Source organism: Aethalodelphis obliquidens, unplaced genomic scaffold (assembly GCF_003676395.1).
Source record: "Aethalodelphis obliquidens isolate GAN/ISIS:26980383/991018 unplaced genomic scaffold, ASM367639v1 scaffold18, whole genome shotgun sequence".
NCBI classification, from domain to species: Eukaryota; Metazoa; Chordata; class Mammalia; order Artiodactyla; family Delphinidae; genus Aethalodelphis; species Aethalodelphis obliquidens.
In genome coordinates, this window is record NW_020837962.1 from 11,178,293 (window position 1) to 11,196,522 (window position 18,230).

Consider the following 18,230-nt stretch of genomic DNA (forward strand, 5'->3'; position numbering starts at 1 on the left):
AAATTAGAGGTGCACACTGATTGGCTCATGGACCCTCCTACCATTATGTGCAAAGTCTCTGAGTGTGCATACAGGCATTAGTCCTGGGAGAGGTGAAGGTGGCAGTGATCTCCCTAAAGATTAAGAATTCTATTCCAGGGACTTTCCTGGTGGCGCAGTGGTTAGGAATCTGCCTGCCAGTGCAGGGGACAGGGTTTGAGCCCTGGTCCAGGAAGATCCCACATGCCGCGGAGCAACTAAGCCCGTGCGCCACAACTACTGAGCCTGCGCTCTAGAGCCCGCAAGCCACAACTACTGAACCCGCGTGCCTAGAGCCAGTGCTCCAAAACAAGAGAAGCCACTGCAATGAGAAGCCCGCGCACCGCAACAAAGAGTAGCCCCCGCTCACCACAACTAGAGAAAGCCCGCCCGCAGCAATGAAGACCGAAGGCAGACAAAAATAAATAAATAAAATAAAATAAAATAATAATTCTATTCCAAAGCAGGGCTTCTCAACCTTGGCACCACTGACATTTTGCACCAGATAATTCTTTGTTGTGGGGGGTTGTCCTGTGAAATGAAGGATGTTTAGCAGCATCCCTGGCCTCTGCCTGCGAGATGCCAGTAGCAGCCACCAAATCCTGACAACCAACATTGCTGCATGTCGCTTGAGAACCACTGCTCCAAAGCAACTTAGAGGCAGAGGACACAGAAAGGGAGATTCCAGCTAATAGTACTCCCAGCCCCAGATCCCCCAACGCCCCTAGAGCACAATCATGGCTATTTCCATGCCTCCCATATCAGGCCTAATTCGTCCTCACATCTCTGGGCACCTGGTCACACCATCTTCCACGCCTTCCCACCCCACATTACCTCAAGGCTTTGATACCCACCACCTCCTAAATGGCTTTTCTGCCCGGCATCCAGCTGTTCCGATTCTCCCTACGCAGTGCTGAGTTCCTAAAGCTGAAACATTTCCCTCTCCGATAAAAGTAGTGTCCGTCTCCATTATAAACGCTCTATAATCTAGCCTCCACATACGAACTCTTCCCCGAGTCCGACTGGGAGCTTTTGGGAAGAGGAACAAGGTAAACCTGCCTGAATCGCACCAAGTCCTGGAGATGATTTTGGCCCCGAAAAGCATTAATGTCAAAATAATAAAAATATACCCTTTCTTTGGAATTTAAGTTTACACATGATTATCTGTTATTGGACCTCTGCATCCTCCAAAGGTAAGGGGTAACGGAAGTAAAAGACTGGTCGTTAAAGCAAGGGCTTCAAACTGTGGTCAGACTCTTTAGGTCCTGAAATCAGTTTAATGGGTTAGCAACAGACTTTTGGAATGGAAAGAACAGAACAGAATAGAATAGAATAGGACAGGACAGGACAGGATAGGATAGGTTGGAATTAGAACCCACGTAGAGTAGATCTGGCTGCGTCATGTGAGATTGGGGTAAAAATCTCCCTTTAAAGTTATCGCTCAGTAATCTGCATCTACAGGCGTGTAAAATATATTTCTCACTGTAGGTTGAGTCAAAAAAGTTTGAAAGCCCCAACAGGTAATCTAGGTATGCAGGAGTGGAAGTAGGTGTAACGACAGCAAAAAGTGCAAGGTCACTGGGACCTCCAGAGGCACAAAGACTGGATGGGGCTGGGGTGAATGCCAGGGCGGGGGCAGCACTGGGTGGGGCGGACACGGTAAAGGAAAGGCAAACCCATGTGGGGCTCCCTGACTTGGGGTGTGAGGGCTCAGTCCCGGGGTCTGGTGGGTGGAGGGGGGTGAGGAGGAACGAGGAGAAGGGAGGCTGCGAATTGCAGGTGAAGGACAAGGAGGCTGCCTGAGCGCCGAGATGCAGAGTCCGGGGACACCCCCCTCCGCAGCATCAGCAGTCCTGGGGACCCCCGGGAGAGCCCGGCTGGGGGCGCGGCCACGCCGAGTGACCCGAGACCCTCCCTGACCCGCTGGGGCCCGTCCTCACCGGGCACCGGCCGGGCGGCGACGGCAGCGGGGCCCTCACTCTCCGGAGACCGAGCCGCGGCGGGTCCTCTGGCCTCGGGCCGCCGCAGCCACAGGCGCCGACCTCGCGGCCCAGGCCCCTCCGGCCACCGCAACCCGGGTGCCCACTCCCCGCCCCCACCTGCCCTCTCGGGAGCGAGCTCCGTGCCGCGCGCGCTGCCCCGCTGGCCGTAGGGAGCGCGCAGCGCCCCGCGGGGGAGCCGGCCTCTAGGAGCGCACTAGAGGGTTCCTAGCAAGCATGCGCAGCGGGGCCTCGGGGAGCCCATTCTTTGGGCAAACCCCACTTCTCCGGGTCTTCCGTGCGCGGTGCCTAGCTGGCGGCCGGACCAATCGGCGCTGGGAGGCGGGGCCAGGGCTGGAGAAAGAGGCGGGGCAAGCCCAGGATTGGGCTGCGGCAGCCGGGGACTGAGCTTTGATCTGACCTGAGGCTTGGACGGTGCGGGTGGGGGGGTCGCCTCCGGGGCGGTGGACCCTCAGAGAAGAAGAGATTTGGGGGGCTTGAGAACCCCAGACCTGATCCAGGATTTGAGTCTGAGCTCACTGAGCGGAAGCGGTCTTTTTTTTTTTTTTTTTACGGTACGAGGGCCTCTCACTGTTGTGGCCTCTCCCGTTGCGGAGAATAGGCTCCGGACGCACGGGCTCAGCAGCCATGGCTCACGAGCCTAGCCGCTCCGCGGCATGTGGGATCTTCCCGGACCGGGGCACGAACCCGTGTCCCCTGCATCGGCAGGCGGACCCTCAACCACTGCGCCACCAGGGAAGCCCGGAAGCGGTCATTAAAATTTTTTTTTAATTTTATTTATTTTTTATACAACAGGTTCTTATTAGTTATCTGTTTTATACATATTAGTGTATATATGTCAATCCCAATCTCCCAATTCATCTCACCACCACCACTCCACCACCCCTCTGCCACTTCCTCCCCTTGGTGTCCATACGTTTGTTCTCGACACCTATGTCTCTATTTCTGCCGGGCAAACCGTTTCATCTGTGCCATTTTTCTAGGTTCCACGTATATGCGTTAATATACGATATTTGTTTTTCTCTTTCTGACTTACTACGGAAGCGGTCATTTAAATGCATCATTAGGCCCGTCACTTTCGTTAGCCAGCGGAAGGAAATTTCCTGTGGACTTAACAGAAACTTTAAAATGACCTACCCCAAAGCTGGGTCAATTTGATTCAAACTAAATAATGATAATAACAGATTATAACTGAGTAAAATAAGAAGCCATGATCGATAGTGATGAAAGTAAGTAAATGGGGAGATGGGAAAGCTCTTACAGTAGAATGCCAGCTAATAAATGCAGAAGGAAGGATGCGGAAAATCACCCTTTGGCGACCATCGTAAGTAATAATTGATTCGGGCAAAAATTATCAATGGCCGCTAAGACCGGAGGGTGGAAGTTTAACAAGGAACTAGTATTTACATATTCCCAAAGTACATATTTCCCCACAATACATTTATTAATTACAAGAGGAAAAATATGAATTTTACAGTAGGCAAATGGTCCTCAAAGTGTAGTCTGGGGTTCTTGGAAGTCCCTGTGGGATATTCCAAAGGTTACATGACGTGTAACAGATTGAATGCCAAAGCACAGATGAGAACCTGTAGTCCTCCATTAAGCCTACATTAAAGAGATTTGCAAAAAAAAAAAAAAAGAACAACGCCATTCTTATAAAATTTCTTTGATTTGGAAAATATAGTGATTTTCATAAAAATATGTTATGCTAACACATAAAGGGTTTATTATTGTATCTTTTGGTAACAGATTTATTGGATATAACTCACATACCATACAGTTCACCCATTTAAAGTGTACCAATTGAATGGTTTTTAATAGATTCACAGAGATGCGGACATCACCACACTCAGTTTTAGAACAATTTCATCACTCCAAAAGAAACCTTTAGCGATCACCCCCAAGTCCCCCATCCTCCCACACTAAGCAACTATTAATCTTTCTGTCTCTATAGATTTGCATATTCTGGACATTTCATTTAAATGGAATCATACAATCATATATCTTTTGTGTGTGGCTTCTTTCACTTAGCCTAGTGTTTTCAGAGTCCATCCATGTTGTAGCATGCCAGTAGTATTTCATTATTTTTATCGTCAAATAGTATTGCACTGTATGGATATACCCCAATTTGTTTATCCATTCATCTGTTGACTGACGTTTGCATTGTTTCCACTTTTTGGCTACTATGACTAATACTTCTGTGAACATTATGTGCAAATTTGTGTGGACAGATGTTTTCAATTCTTTTGGGTATACACCTGGAATTGGATTTGCTGGGTCGATGTTTAACCGTTTGAGGAATTGCTAGATTGTCTTCCACAGGGTCTACTCTATTTTACATTCCCACCAGCAGTGTGTGAGGGTTCCAATTTCTCCACATCCCTGTCAACAGTTGTTATTATCTGTCTTTCTGATTACAACCATGCTAATGGATATGAAGTGGCTTTTCATTGTGGTTTTGATTTGCATTTCCCTGATAGCTAATGATGTTGATCCTCTTCTCAAGGGCTTATTTGACATTTGCCTATCTTCTTTGGAGAAATGTCTATTCAGATCCTTTGCCCATTTTAAAATTGAGTTGTCATTTTATTATTAAGCCTAAAAATTCTTTATATTTATATTCTAGATACACTTCCGTTGTCAGATATATGATTTACAAAATCTTTCTCCCATTCTGTGGGTTGTCTTTTCACTTTATTGCTCCCAGTTAAGATGGTGTCCTTTGAAGCACAAAAGTTCTTAATTTTGATGATGTCCAATTTATCTGTTTTTTCTTTTGTTGCTTGTGCTTTTGATGTCACATCTAAGAAACCACTGCCTAATCCAAGTTCACAAAGATTTACCTGTATGTATTCTAAAAAGTTTTATAGTTTAGTTCTTACATTTGGGACTTAGACCCATTTTGAGTTGTTTGTTTGTTTGTTTTTATGGGCAAAGTAGGGCTCTGATTTCATTCTTTTGCATACGGATATCTGAGTTGTGCCATTTGTTGAAAAGACTGTTAATTCCTCTCTGTGATTATTTTGGCTCCCCTGTTGAAAAACAATTAACCATAAATGTGAGGGTTTATTTCTGGACTCTCAATTCTATCCATGGGTCTGTGTTTATTTTGTGCCAGCACTACATTGACTCAATTACTGTTGGTTTGCAGTAAGTTTTGAAATCAGAGAGTGTGAATTCTCCAACTTCGTTCTTTCCCTTTCGTTTTGGGTCTCTTGAGTTTCCAGTTGTCATCTTTCTTGTCAATCTTTTTGAAAATGAATCTTCTTTTAAATTTTACATCATTGCAAACACACTCCATGGCAATTATTTTCAAGTATTCCTGCTTTTTCCACCTAACTGTATATTGTAAAACTCACCGCCCCCATATTATAACCGTATTTACATATGGCTGGCTACATAGTTTAGTTATTTTCCTATTAGACACTAGTTTCTTTTTTTTACAGGCAAATGTATTTTATAAGATGCCCAGATCTCATTTTTTTCCATCATAATACATCATATAAATTCAGGGGAAACATTTAAACGTTTTTCAGATCACATGATCTGATATAGATTTTCTAACCAGAAGAATCCTCCAACTCAAATTGAAGAAAAAAAATTTTTAAGCATTTTTTAAATTAATTAATTTAGTTTTGGCTGCGTTGGGTCTTCGTTGCTGCGTGAGGGCTTTCTCTAGTTGTGGCGAGTGAGGGCCACGCTTCATTGTGGTGTGCGGGCTTCTCATCGTGGTGGCTTCTCTTGTTGCGGAACACGGGCTCTAGGAGCGTGGGCTTCAGTAGTTGCGGCACGCAGGCTCAGCAGTTGTGGACACGTTTCTAAATTTCACTATTGCTGCTGTGGCTGGCTTTATTCCTAACTTTTGGGGAACCTGGGTGAAAAGTATATGGGCATGCTTTGTACACTTGCAGTTTTTCTGTAGGTGTGAAATTATGTCAAAATAAAACGTCAGAAAAAAAAATCTGCCCCTTTGAGGGGATTCCGTGCGGGGAAAGCATCTTTTTCTGCACTGGTCCAACCCTTGCCCATCTATCCAGCCCTCGCCCATAGGTCCAGCCCCCACTCACAGCGCACAATCACTGCACACTTGTTCTCTGATCACCCTGCGCGGTGGGGACCGGGATTGTTCTGGCGCGGGGAGCTGCGGGGCCTGGGGACTGCTTTCCTGGACACTTGGCGGGTGGCGACCGGAGCGGCCCGGCATCCTCCGAGCGGACACCCTCCCTGCCTCTCGCCTGCCCAGGCGCGACGACGCCCCCGCCTCCCCTCCTGCAGGGCGCCCCGGGCCCTCCGCTCACCGCGACCCTCCGCAGCCCCGCGGACTCCTCCCTCCGCCCGCCCTCCTTTGCCCAGCCGGAGCCCCCAGTCTCCCAGTTGGCAGAGTGAAGACGCTGCTCCTCTCTAGAAAACGCCACTACCCTGACACCCCTCCGCTCCGCCTTCCTCCTCTCGCTCTAAAGCTGCTGCTGGAAGTCCCCGCCGCCCCCCTGCCCCTGGGCTCCAGGCAGGTGCAGGTTCAGGTCCCATGGGGCCCTCCTGCCCTGGTCCCCCGCCCGCTCCGCATTTCCACGTTCTCCGTATCCTCCGTCGAATCCCCTCCTTCCCGCGTTCTCCCGCCCCCTTTCCCATCCTTGTTTTCAGTCCTCCGCCTCCCACTGCCTCATCCTCCGCGCCTTCCTCTCGCACCTACGCTCCGCCCAACTCCGACTGCGCGCTCTGGATCCCCGCACCTCTGCCCCTGCCTGGGCTCCGAGTGCCGTACCCCATCCGCACCCTGCGCCTCTCCGCCCGCTCCCCTGCCAGGTCTCCACCCTGGGCACCTTAGGAGCCCAAGTCCACAAAGACCCCTGCCGTGGTGGCGTTGAGCTTACGTTATGGGGGGTGGGTTGGGGAGAAGCAATAGATAATAATAAACAATGAGTCACATGGGCTCTTAGAAGAGGTACTTGCTGTGGGGCAATCAGACTGGGAGGAGGAGGGGCTGCGACTTGTGTTGGAGTGTCTGAGGATGACGAGGAGTACGGATCTCACCCGCGTTCTTCGGATAGCCGGCCATCTGCCGGATTGTCACTGAGGAATCATCCCTGGCCCCTGCAGAAGGCAAGTTAGAGCCGGTGCCCGGGCCTCAAAGGGCCTGGGTGGGCGTCCGGAATCTGCTGGGCCTGACGGCGTCCGCGCGCGTCTCCTCCCGGCCTCCAGGAGAATCAGCCACACTGAGCCTGGCGGCGGCTGGGGGAACGGGGGCGTGCCTGGACCAGCTCTCCAAGCTAACCAAGGAAAATGCAACCCCCAGGAAAAAGCACGCAGAGGTTGTGCATACAAGATGAAGCGGGGGGCGTTATCAATATTTTCTTCTTCTTCTTCTTTTTTTAAATATTTTCTTCTTAATGGTATTACCGGATGTTTGCAAGGATGCCTGAGAGCCGGGTATTCACGGGCCGCGGGTGGAATGATAGTGGCTGTGTCCAATCCGTGTGCAGGAATCTCACCCAAGGCTTTTGAAAGGATTGTTGCCAACCTGGAAACAACGGATACGTCCAACAATCAGGACTGGTTGGATAAATGATCCACCCCTGTAGTGGTACGTTGTAAAATGGACGCTGGAGAGACATTTGTAATACATTAAGAAAAAAATAGGGAATTCCCTGGTGGTCCAGTGGTTAGGACTCCGTGCTTTCACTGCCGGGGTCGGGGTTTGATCCCTGGTCGAGAACTAAAATCCCGCAAGCCACGCAGTGCGGCAAAAAAAAAAAAAAAAAAAGGCACTTTATCACCCCAATTTTCTGAATATAAAAAATATTTATCATAGACTTATCTCTAGATGGTGGAATTATTGTAGATTTTGTAATATTTTTTCATAATCAGTATTTTCTGTTTATTTTCATGAACATGAATTACCTTTTTTTGTTTGTTTTTTAGCTTGAAGGAAAGACCAATGCAAGATATTTTTTTAAAGTAAGTGTAGGGACTTCCCTGGTGGCGTAGTGGATAAGACGCTGCGCTCCCAACGCAGGGAGCCCGGGTTCTATCCCTGGTTGGGGAACTAGATCCCACATTCATGCCACAACTAAGGAGCCCATGTGCTGCAACTAAGACCCGGTGCGGCCAAATAAATAAATATTTAAAAAATAAGTGTACAGTAGTCATCCTATTTACTTTTTATCCCCATCATAATTAATGCCCCCACCCACCCACTCACTGAGTGCAGAGACTCAGAACTTGTATCAATCTGCCACTTCTGAGGGATTTCTGCTCCGTTGACACTGGTGGGAACCACTCTTGACCAACAGGAACACACCCGTCCAGCAGGATGCCAACTGTGTGAACTGGAAGGCCACTTGCCCCCAGCTGCCTTCTCCCCTTGGATTCTCCTCCTGGTGGATGGCACTGTCATCCCGGGCTGGGCAGGCCAGTCTTCCCTCAAACACTGTCCCCCAAAAGAGGCCTACACTGAGCCCTTCTCAGTCCCCTTCTAGAATCTCCCATCTCCCCTCCCTTTGCTCTCCCCCGGGCTGTGGTGGTGCCCTCACCAGCCTCTCCGCTCCCACTTGGGACCCCCTCCAGTCTGTTCTCCTCAGGGCACCAAGGGAGTTTTGTAAAACGACACTGATCACATTCCTCCTCTGCATAAATCCGTCCCAACCTCCTACTACCCGTGATGAGCCTGGAACCCACCTGTGGCCTCAAGGCCCTGGGCCAGTAGCCTCTGCCAACCATTCCTGCCTCGTGGCCTTCCTGTCCTACTCCGTCTGGGCTCACTCCTCCTTAGGCCGCCCTCTTCACCTTTCAGCTCCCTCCACGGGGCTTCCTCAGGCACCTGTCATATGCTGAGGAGCTCCTGGTCCTCTCCTGGGCAGCCCTTAGCCCCAGATTTCATGGACTCATCAGCAGGAAGTCCTGTGTCTCCTGTCTACCTCTGGGAGGCTGGGGTTGTGACCTGTTTACCACTAGGTCCTGTGTAGCAGACATTAAGGTCCTCAAGAAGTGATGAGGCAAGAAAGCGGCAGGACTAGGAGGGAGAGGGAGGGTGAATCTAGGTGAGGGATATGTGGTGTTGCCTGCATGTTCCTTCAACTTTTATGGGAGTTTGAAATGTTTCAAAATTTAAAAAATAAGAAAAGCTTAACACCTCCGGATCCAGTGTATGAGCTCCCTGCCTGGCTTGGCAGTGGCTTCCCACCCTCCTGGCAAATGACAGGCACCACAGGCCGCTTGAGCCCCCGGAGGGAGGTGCACCCTTCCTGTGCCCCCACCCAGCCTCCAGGGGCCACCTAGTCAACCAGGCCCCCTCACTGGGGACCCAAGTGCCACCCCCGCCCCAGGCTCCCATGGCAGCTGCAGAAGGGGTCGATGGTGCCACAGCAAAATGCAGGGGAGTGGATGCCTGCAGTGACCCTGCCCAGGCCAGGACTGCCTGGAGTCCAGGATGAGTGGCAGGGGTCGAGGCTGGCCAGTCCCTCTCCCCACCTCCTCTACTCCATGCCTCCTCCACCATCAAATGTTAAACCAGAGCAAGCCCTCAGGCAGTCTCCTCAACTGACAGAACCAGCCCTCCAGGATGACTCAGAGCCTCAGGAAAGGAGAAATCTTGTGGGGGATGGGAATCTATTTAAATATAGAATTCAGACAAAACAACTTTTCAAGTTATGGTTACAGAATATAATTGTTACAGACAACTATGCTGTAAAAATAACAGCAAAATGGAGAGTTGGGCGCTGCGGATGTGCTGTGTAACTCACTTTTCCCAAGAGGGAGTCAACAGATACTGATTAAATTTGGAAAATGTTTGAAAACATAAGTCCTCTAAACTCTACTTTTAAAAAGTAATCCATTTCCTTTTGCCCAAAGGCAGTTTTCAAATGATGAGGAACACGTGGGCTGAAGCAACTTGAGGCCTATGCCTTTTCTCAGGGGACCCCGACTTATGGTTGAAGGAGGGGAACAGTGTTTCTTCATCTTTCCCTCCAGCAGGGCAGCACCCAGGGGACCTGAGGAGGGGCTCAGGCTCCCAGGAATCTCCCTCAGCCCCCAAACCACCCAGAGGAACATGGCAGGGGCACAATACACTTCTGTCAGGCGTGCCCCCTCACACCGCAGGCTCACCTCCTCAGCAGAACCTTGGGCTGCCGTGGACATCAGGGCCCTTGTGCACAGGGGCTGTCAGTCCTGTGTGGCTCCCTGGAGGAGGTGGCCTTTATGAGGGTTCAGCAGGAAGAAGCAGGCTGAGGCCTCCTGGGAACTAGCCCTGGAAGGAGAGCCAGGGAGGGGCAGGATTGGCTTCCCAGGGGTTCAGGGCTGGACACCAAAGGCAGCAGAAAGTAGAAACCTCAGAGACTCCACCTAGTCTCTGAGTCAGTGGTCGGGTTTTCCAGGCTGAGGAGGCCCTGGGGGATGGAGGCCGCTGGAGAGGCCTCCTGGGCCTGAGAGATGGCCCAGGCCAGGAAGCCCTGGAGCAGGGCCAGGTAAGGGCTGGTGGGGGTTGGGGAGGCTCAGGAGCAGGGGGGTGGGGATTGGAGCTGGGACCTCAAAGGACCCAGAATCATGGAATTTTAAAAACCTACCCGTGGTGGGATCTAGTGTACAGCTTCTTTTATTCTCTTTTTAATTTTTTTTTCTGCTTACAAAAGTAAATTATGCTTGATCAGAAAAAGATTACAACGTTGAAAGTGAAAATCAGTCAGCGGCTGGGCCGCAGGCAGAAGCCCAGTGGAACGTGTAGAAGTTGCAGCCAAGTTCACTGACCCAGCCAGGATGCACCCTCAGTTGTCAGGGCTACGGGTCCTCCCTGGACACGATGGGGCCCATGGTGGACTCCTCCCCATCCACCAAGGGACTGGGGGCAGGCTGTCCTGCCAACCTTCCATCTTCTTTTCCGTCTGGAAGAGAAGGGGATGGGTCAGGCTGTTGTCAAAGGAAAAGGGGGAAGGGGTGGGGGGCAAACCTGGGGGTCCCAGCTGCCAGAGCAGGGGCAGGGATTGCTGACTCCAGAGACATGCTCCCAAAGGCCACTGGCCCAGGGACACAGAGGCTGTTTCCAGGAAACTTTGGGCCAAATCTGGGCTGAGCATCAGGAAGCTGCTGCTCCCTCCCCGCTGCCTGGCCCAGGACGGGGCAGGAGGTGGGGAGGGCCGTGGACAGGTCTGGAGGTAAAGACAGAGAGGCAGGTTGAGAGGTGTTGACTGCCCATGAGCATCTGCCCAGGGGAGCCCATGGGGCCAAGCTGCAGCCCTTGTTACGCTCTTCATCTCTCCATCTGAGGAAGGGTGACTTTGTCCTGATTCTCACAAAGGTGCCATATGGGGTGGGGTCCATATGGCCCCAGAGCCTGCCTGATCTGAGAAGTGAGCAGAGGTCTCAGTTGGGGTAGAAATGGCCTGTCCCATCCAGCTCAGCTGGAAGAATGGGCTCTGAGCCAGAGGGGGCCCCCCCATCCTTTGCAGTGAGCTAGCTGGTGGCCTCAGGGTGGTGACTTGGCCCTTCTGAGCCCTGCCTCCACACAGGTACTGAGGACAGAACCCTCTCTGCACTGGGCAGAGGCAGGTGGACATGAGGAGGCACTTGGAGCAGAACAGGCTGGTGGAAGGGCTCAAGGGTGAGCCAGGCCCACTGCAGAGGGGCCTCCAGGCTCTGGGGTCCCTGACTCCAGCAGGCGATGGAGCCTGAGGGGGTCCCTCAGGTCCCCTGAGAACTCTAGGCTTGTGGCTGGGGATGCCCCTATCTCATGAAAAACACATAAGAGTAGACACGGAGAGAAATAGGCCCAGGAACACAGACATATAAGAACCCACACAAACTTACTCTCCTAGGCAAATACACACATAGGGAGACAGAACCTTAGAGAAACACACGCGCACACACACACACACACACACACACACACACACACGGAGGCCTATAGACACGCAGAGATTCACACTGAGATAATGTAGACAGATGCACGCAGAAATGTTCACAGCACACACATACTCCCCTGAGCCAGCCGAGCCTGCTGTCCCCCTGGCTGCCCAGGTGACAGGGGACTTCGGCCCCAGGAAGGTCTTGCTCCCGCCCTGCTCGCTGGGCTGGGGCCTCACCTGTGTCCAGCTTGCTGCGTTTTTGCTCAGGCTCCTGGGGGGCGGCCTCGATGGCCCGCTGAGCCTCGGGATGGATCTTGAGGAGGGCTTTGGCAAGGGTGGCGGGACCGGGCACCCCCAGGGACATGATGCAGTGCACTCCTTTGCGCTTGGCCCCCGCCACTTTGGCACTGTCCTTGGAGGCTGTCAGCAGCACCAGTTTGGAGAACTTTCTGGGCTTCCTGGGGGCTGCGGGGACGACATCTGTGCCCGGCTCAGGGGAGGGCTCAGGGGAGGGCTCCTGGCCGGCCTTCACGCTCTCGCCCTCCTGCTCACTGGGCTCGGGCAGGGGCATTCTGGGACCGATGGCCTGGCCCCCAGGCCACGCTCAGGCCCCAGCAGATGGATTTCTCCTCCACCTCCCTGGAAGGAACCCAGCAGTTCAAGGGCTCCGTCCTAAGGCAGGAGGCAAAATCCCATTAGTGGAGGTGCCCTTAGGCCTGGGTTCAGGAAGAATCTGGGCTGGAGGTTGGGGCAGATGGGGCTGCCTCGGTGCCCCCAGGAAAGGACCTGAATGGAGCCAGAGAACCCTGGGCTGGTGCTTCTGCTCTCTTGGTAGCCTTGGGTCCGTCACCTCTCCCAGCCAAACCTCACTTTCCCATCTACAAAATGTGCCCAAAACAGGGCTCTCAAGGGGCTACTGGGGTGACCAAGGTGCTGACAGCTAAGTTACTAGGAATCCAGGCCCACAGGTGCTGAGCACACGGTGAAGTGCTTCCACAGGTTTTTCCACTTAACCTTCAGCCCCATGTTATGAAAGTTGATCTTTCTCATTGACCCAGGTTACAGATGAGGACACTGAGGCATGCAGCCATGAAGGCAGAGCTGGGAGTCCAGTAAAGGTGGGTCCAGAGCCCGCCCGTACAGCACCTGGGGTACCTTGTCCAGGATAATGGACACCCATCTTCCTGAGCACCAGTCTTCAGGGAAAAGTACTTTGGGGACAGGAGCTCAGGTCACTGATACTCCCAGAATGCCCGGTGCCCTTCACCCTGACACTGTGTCACCAGGAACATGGGCTGGGCCCTGGGAGGCAGAGCTCTCCAGATTTACAACTAGATCCAGCCCCCATCCCAGGCCAGAGGCCCCAGGGCACCCAGTGCTAGGGGACACTAGGACCCCACGAGGGCAGTGACCTTGTGTCTGAGCTGGTGCTGGCTCTGCCTCAGCTGAGTGGGTACAGGGCTGTGGAGGTGTCCAGAGAATCTGTGGTCACTGAGGGCTCCCTGGCTTCTGGTCTGGAGAAGCAGAAAGGATGGATGACAGGGAATTCCCTGGTGGTCCAATGATTAGGACTCTGCACTTTCACTGCCGGGGGCCCGGGTTCAATGTCTGGTCAGGGAACTAAGATCCTACAAGCCACATGGCATGGCCAAAAAAAAAAAAAAAAAGAAAAGAAAAAAATGGATGACAGGGGCAGTGCTGGCCTGGAGACCGGGGCTCTGGGGCATCAGTGTGGGCTAGCTGTTTTGTCTGTTGGGGGTGATTGGGTGGTGGGCAGATGGCGGGGTCTTTCTCAGTTTCCAGTTTGGCCCAGAAACAAGATTGCCGCCTTGGCAGACATCTCACCCTCCCTGTCCAGGACTCAGGCAGCACCAAGGCCCGTACACTCTTACTTGGCCCCCTAGACCTGTTTCTCCAACCTGGCTTTTAGTTGTGTTTCTCTGGGCGCCTCCAATGCACATGGCTTGAGGTGTCCATGCCCCGCACCCAAAAATCTTCGAAGACCCCTTCATCCATGAGAGGAGCCTGAGGTGCAAGGCCAGTGCATGGTTGGGGTGCCTTGCCCCCTGCAAGCTCCCCTTCTCAGTCAACTAGACATGAAAGCAGAGACCAGACAACTAGACACGAAAGCAGAGACCTCCCAACTGCAACAGAGGAGGACCCCCGCCTCCAGGGGGTGTAGCCTCAGGTAAGTGCTTCCTGGTAGCAAGTCACCTGACCACAGGCACCCCTGGGATTGATGTCTCATTATCCCTCCTGTCCCTGGTCCAGCCCCTGGATAAGCTAACCCCTACTCCTCCCATGTGGTCCTTCCCAGCTCTGCCCATCCTGCCTCACAGGGCAGGCAACATGGTGGTACCTGGGACCTGGGGGGACATGGGGCCCAGCAGAAAAGACACTGCCTACCCCCCCCCCCAACCCAGAGAACCACTCTGGGCAGGAAAGGGTTATGGTGGGAAGCCCCACCCACAGGACCCTGCCCCCATACCCTGACTGGCCTGGTGTACAACACTGGCCAGCAGCCCACACCTCTGTGGTCCAGGAATGAAACTCCAGGAGGTTGGACCCCTTTCTCATATCATAAAAATAATTAACTCTAAATGACCATAGACTTAATTATGAGAGCTAGTGATAAAACTCTTAAAAAAAATAAGAAACGAGTAAATCTTCCTGACCTTGGATTAGGCAAAGCTTTCTTCAGTACGACACTAAAAGTACAAGTAACCAAAAAAGAAACACAAAAATTTGACTTCATCAAAATTTAAAACTTTTGTGAGTCAAAGGACACCATCAAGAGAATTAAAAGGCAGCCCATAGGATGGGAGAACATTTTTGCAGATCATACATCCGATAAGGGACTTGTATCTAGAATTTATAAAGAACACATAACTCAGTAATAAAAAGACAAATAACTCAATTTTTAAAATGGGCAAAGGATCTGAATAGGACTTTCTCCAAAGAAAATATACAAGTGGCCAGTAAGCACAAGATGTTCAACATCATTAGTCATGAGGGAAATGCAGATCAAACTATAATGAGATACTATTTCACACTACTAGAATGGATCTAATAAAACAAAACAAAAAAACCAGACAATAACAAGTGTTGGTGAGGATGAGGAGAAAATGGAACCCTCATACCCTGCTGGTGGGGATGTAAATAGTGCAGCCACTTTGGAAAACAGTCTGATGATTTCTCAAAAGGTTAAACATAGAATTACCATATGATCCAGCAATTCCACTCCTAAGTGTATCCCCAAGAGAAATGGAAACTGATGTCTACATAAAAACTTGTACATGAATATTTGCAGCAGCATTATTCATAGATGCCAGAAAGTGAAACAGCCCAAATATCTATCAACAGATAAATGAATAAATGTGATGTATCCACACAATGGAATATTATTTGATAATTTAAAAAATTCATGCCACGACATGGGTGAACCTTGGAAAGATTAGCTAAGTGAAAGAAGCCAGTCATGAAAGATCACATATTATACACTCCATTTCTATAAAATGACCTGGAGTCTATAGAAAATCTATAGAGTAGAAAAATCCATAGAGACAGAAAGTAGATTTGTGATTGTCTAGGGCTGGGGGTGGGAGGGATGGGGACCAGAAGAGTGAGGAGTGAATACTAGTATGTATGGGGTTTCTGGGGTGATGAAAAAGTTCTAAAACTGATTGTGGTGATGGCTGCACAACTTGGTGAATTTACTAAAAGCCATTGAATTGTACATTGTGAGTGAGTGAATTGCATGGTATGTAAATTATCTCAATAAAACTTAAGTATTGAGAAAAGAGAAATTAAGTCTATAATCAGTGGTTTCCCCACTTCATGATACCTAAGAATCACCCAGAATTCTTGTTAAAAATGCACAGTTCTGGACTCCTCCACCCCCAGACTTCTTTCTCAGTGGGTCTGGAGAGGGACCTGAGAATCTACATTTTTTTTTTTTTTACCATTACCCTATTTGATTTGATACTTTGTGAAAAATGGATGATGCCATGGGCCCTCTGTTTAAGAAGTTTCTAATTTCTAGTTCATAGCTGAACTGTTTTTCCACCACTCCATGTACAGGGGTGGACAGTTCCTCAGGCTGGATCAGTCTCTTTTCTGGATTCATCCCTAACCTTCTAGCAATTTATTTTTGAGATGTGAATGGAAGAGTTGACAGGCAGCTATTTTAAGCTATTTATTTATTTATTTAAGCTATTTATCTATTTTGAAAATTAAATTTTTACTCAATAAAAGTTCATTGAATTAACAGAATTTTTAGAAGTGAAGCAGAAATGAATTAAAAAGATCAAAAGGCTTAATAGTTTACCTTACTTCACTCACTTTACACCCTCCACCTGCATCCCCAGTCGGATGGTTTGATATTGCTATGGGTCTCCAGTCACCCATTTATCCTAGCCAGCTGTCATGATATTGTAAGATGGCTCAGTGTAAACCCCAAACCACACAATGTTAAGAACTGGCAGGAGCCTCTTAGACACCTTGGGAGGCAGAATAATGCCTCCCCGCTGCCCATCGCTAAAGCTGTCTAGGTCCTGATCCCTGGAACCTGTAAATATGTTACCTTACATGGCAAAGGGGGAATTAAGTTTGCAGATGGCATGAAGGTTACTAAACTAGGAGATTATCTTGGATTGTCCAGGTGGTTCCATCACAATCACAACGATCCTAAAAAGCAGGAAACACAGGTAGAAGAGTCAGAAAGAGTGGTGTGATGATGCAGGCAGGGTCAGCGAGAGGAGAGATTCAATGTTGCTGGCATTGAAGGTGGAGGGAGGGGGATATGAGCCAAGGAATGCTGGAGGCCTCTAGAAAAGACAAAGAAACAGACTGTCTCTCCTAGAGTCCCCTGGAAGGGTTACAGCCCTGCCCACACCTTGATTTTAACCCAGTGAGGCCCGTGTCAGACCTCTGACCTCCAGCACTGCATGACTTTTACAAAGCTGTGTTGTTTTAATCCACTAAATTTGTGGTAATTTGTTATGGCAGCAGTAGGTAACTAATACAAGGTCCAGTCCCTTGATGGTGAGGTTCTGAAAGCCAGGATCATGGGAATTACCTGGCGGTCCAGTGGTTAGAACTCCCTGCTCTCACTGCCGAGGGCGCAGGTTCGATCCCTGATTGGGGAACTAAAATCCCACAAATGGCGTGGCCAAAAAAAAAAGAAAGCCAGGATCATTGCCTGGAAACTGATGATGGATTAACATAATTACCATTACCTTCATATGTATGGGAAAGAAATACCATCAATGTCCACCAACACCTGCATTCTCAGCTAAAAGGCCAACCCCTTACACTCTCTGGGCTGGTTTCACCTATGTAATGGGAGTAGTGGTGAACTTCGCAGGGGCTCTCAAGAGCAGGCAGGCAGGCAGGCAGGCAAGGGTGAAGTCTTCAAGTTACCAGTGATACTGACAGATGCCCCTTCTATAATCGCTGTCTCATGTGGTTCTTGGAGGGCTGCTGGTGGGATGATGGACCCACTTAGATATGCAGGTACACATCCTTACAGGGAGATTTTCAAAGCAGCAGTAAGACCCAGAATGGGTCAAGAACTGCTACTCTATAGTGTGCAGGGAACAGCTTCCCCAAAGTGGGAATTTCATGTAATGGCACCTCCTTACCCTAATCACCATGGCTTGGAATCTTAGTTACTTTTACTCCTCCTTACCCACTGCAATTTGTCCTAAGACCTGTCTATGCTGCACCCAAATGGCCCCTGCTCCCCGCCTCTCTCCTCTCGCATCATTACCGCCACCTCCTAAGCCTCCGGAGTGCCTCCCCCGCCCCAACATCTCAGACCTCCAACTGCCATCCCTGCGAGCATCTCTAGAGCCACAAGGATGGGACGGGACTGGGGATGGGTGCAGCGCGGGGGCAGTACTGGGCGGGGCGGACACGGTCAAGGAAAGGCAGACCAATGTGGGGCTCCCTGACTTGGGGTGTGAGAGCTCAGTCCTGGGGTAGGGTGGGTTGGGGAAGGACGAGCGAGGAGAAGAGCTGAATCGCTGGTGAAGGACAAGGAGGCGGCCTGAGCGCCGGGATGCAGAGTTGGGGGGCACCCCCCAGCATCAGCAGCCCTTGGCGATCCCCAGAGGAGCCCGGCAGGGACCCGAGACCCTCCCCAATCCGCTGGGGCCCGTCCTCACCGGGCACCGGCCGGGCGGCGACGGCAGCGGGGCCCTCCCTCTCCGGAGACCGAGCCGCGGCAGGTCCCTCAGCCTCCGTGCCTGGGGCCCCGGTCTGGGTTCGGGCAGTCACCTCAAGCTGGGGTCACGGAGCGAGCATGCGCAGAGGGCTTGTGGGGGGCCCATTCCTTGGGCTAACTCGATTTCTCCGGGTCTTCCCCTCGCGGGGC

At 50.9% G+C, this 18,230-nt stretch overlaps 1 protein-coding gene across 5 annotated transcripts; it reads right to left on the reverse strand.

The window, feature by feature from the left end:
• Nucleotides 1-10,590: 10,590 nt before the first annotated feature.
• Nucleotides 10,591-18,230, reverse strand: FLYWCH2 (FLYWCH family member 2). Of its 5 annotated transcripts, XM_027117709.1 has the most exons (4): nucleotides 18,022-18,230; nucleotides 13,267-13,368; nucleotides 12,092-12,526; nucleotides 10,901-11,158 (listed from the first exon to the last, which is right to left on the reverse strand). In XM_027117709.1, the coding sequence occupies exons 3-4, from the start codon at nucleotides 12,423-12,425 to the stop codon at nucleotides 10,926-10,928; spliced, it is 567 nt and encodes a 188-aa protein (XP_026973510.1). In that variant the 5' UTR covers nucleotides 12,426-12,526; nucleotides 13,267-13,368; nucleotides 18,022-18,230; the 3' UTR covers nucleotides 10,901-10,925. The 5 variants fall into 5 exon arrangements, with proteins under 5 accessions (XP_026973513.1, XP_026973510.1, XP_026973508.1 ...); XM_027117712.1 differs by lacking the exons at nucleotides 10,901-11,158; nucleotides 13,267-13,368 and adding an exon at nucleotides 10,591-10,894 and having other exon boundaries at nucleotides 18,022-18,222; XM_027117707.1 differs by lacking the exon at nucleotides 13,267-13,368.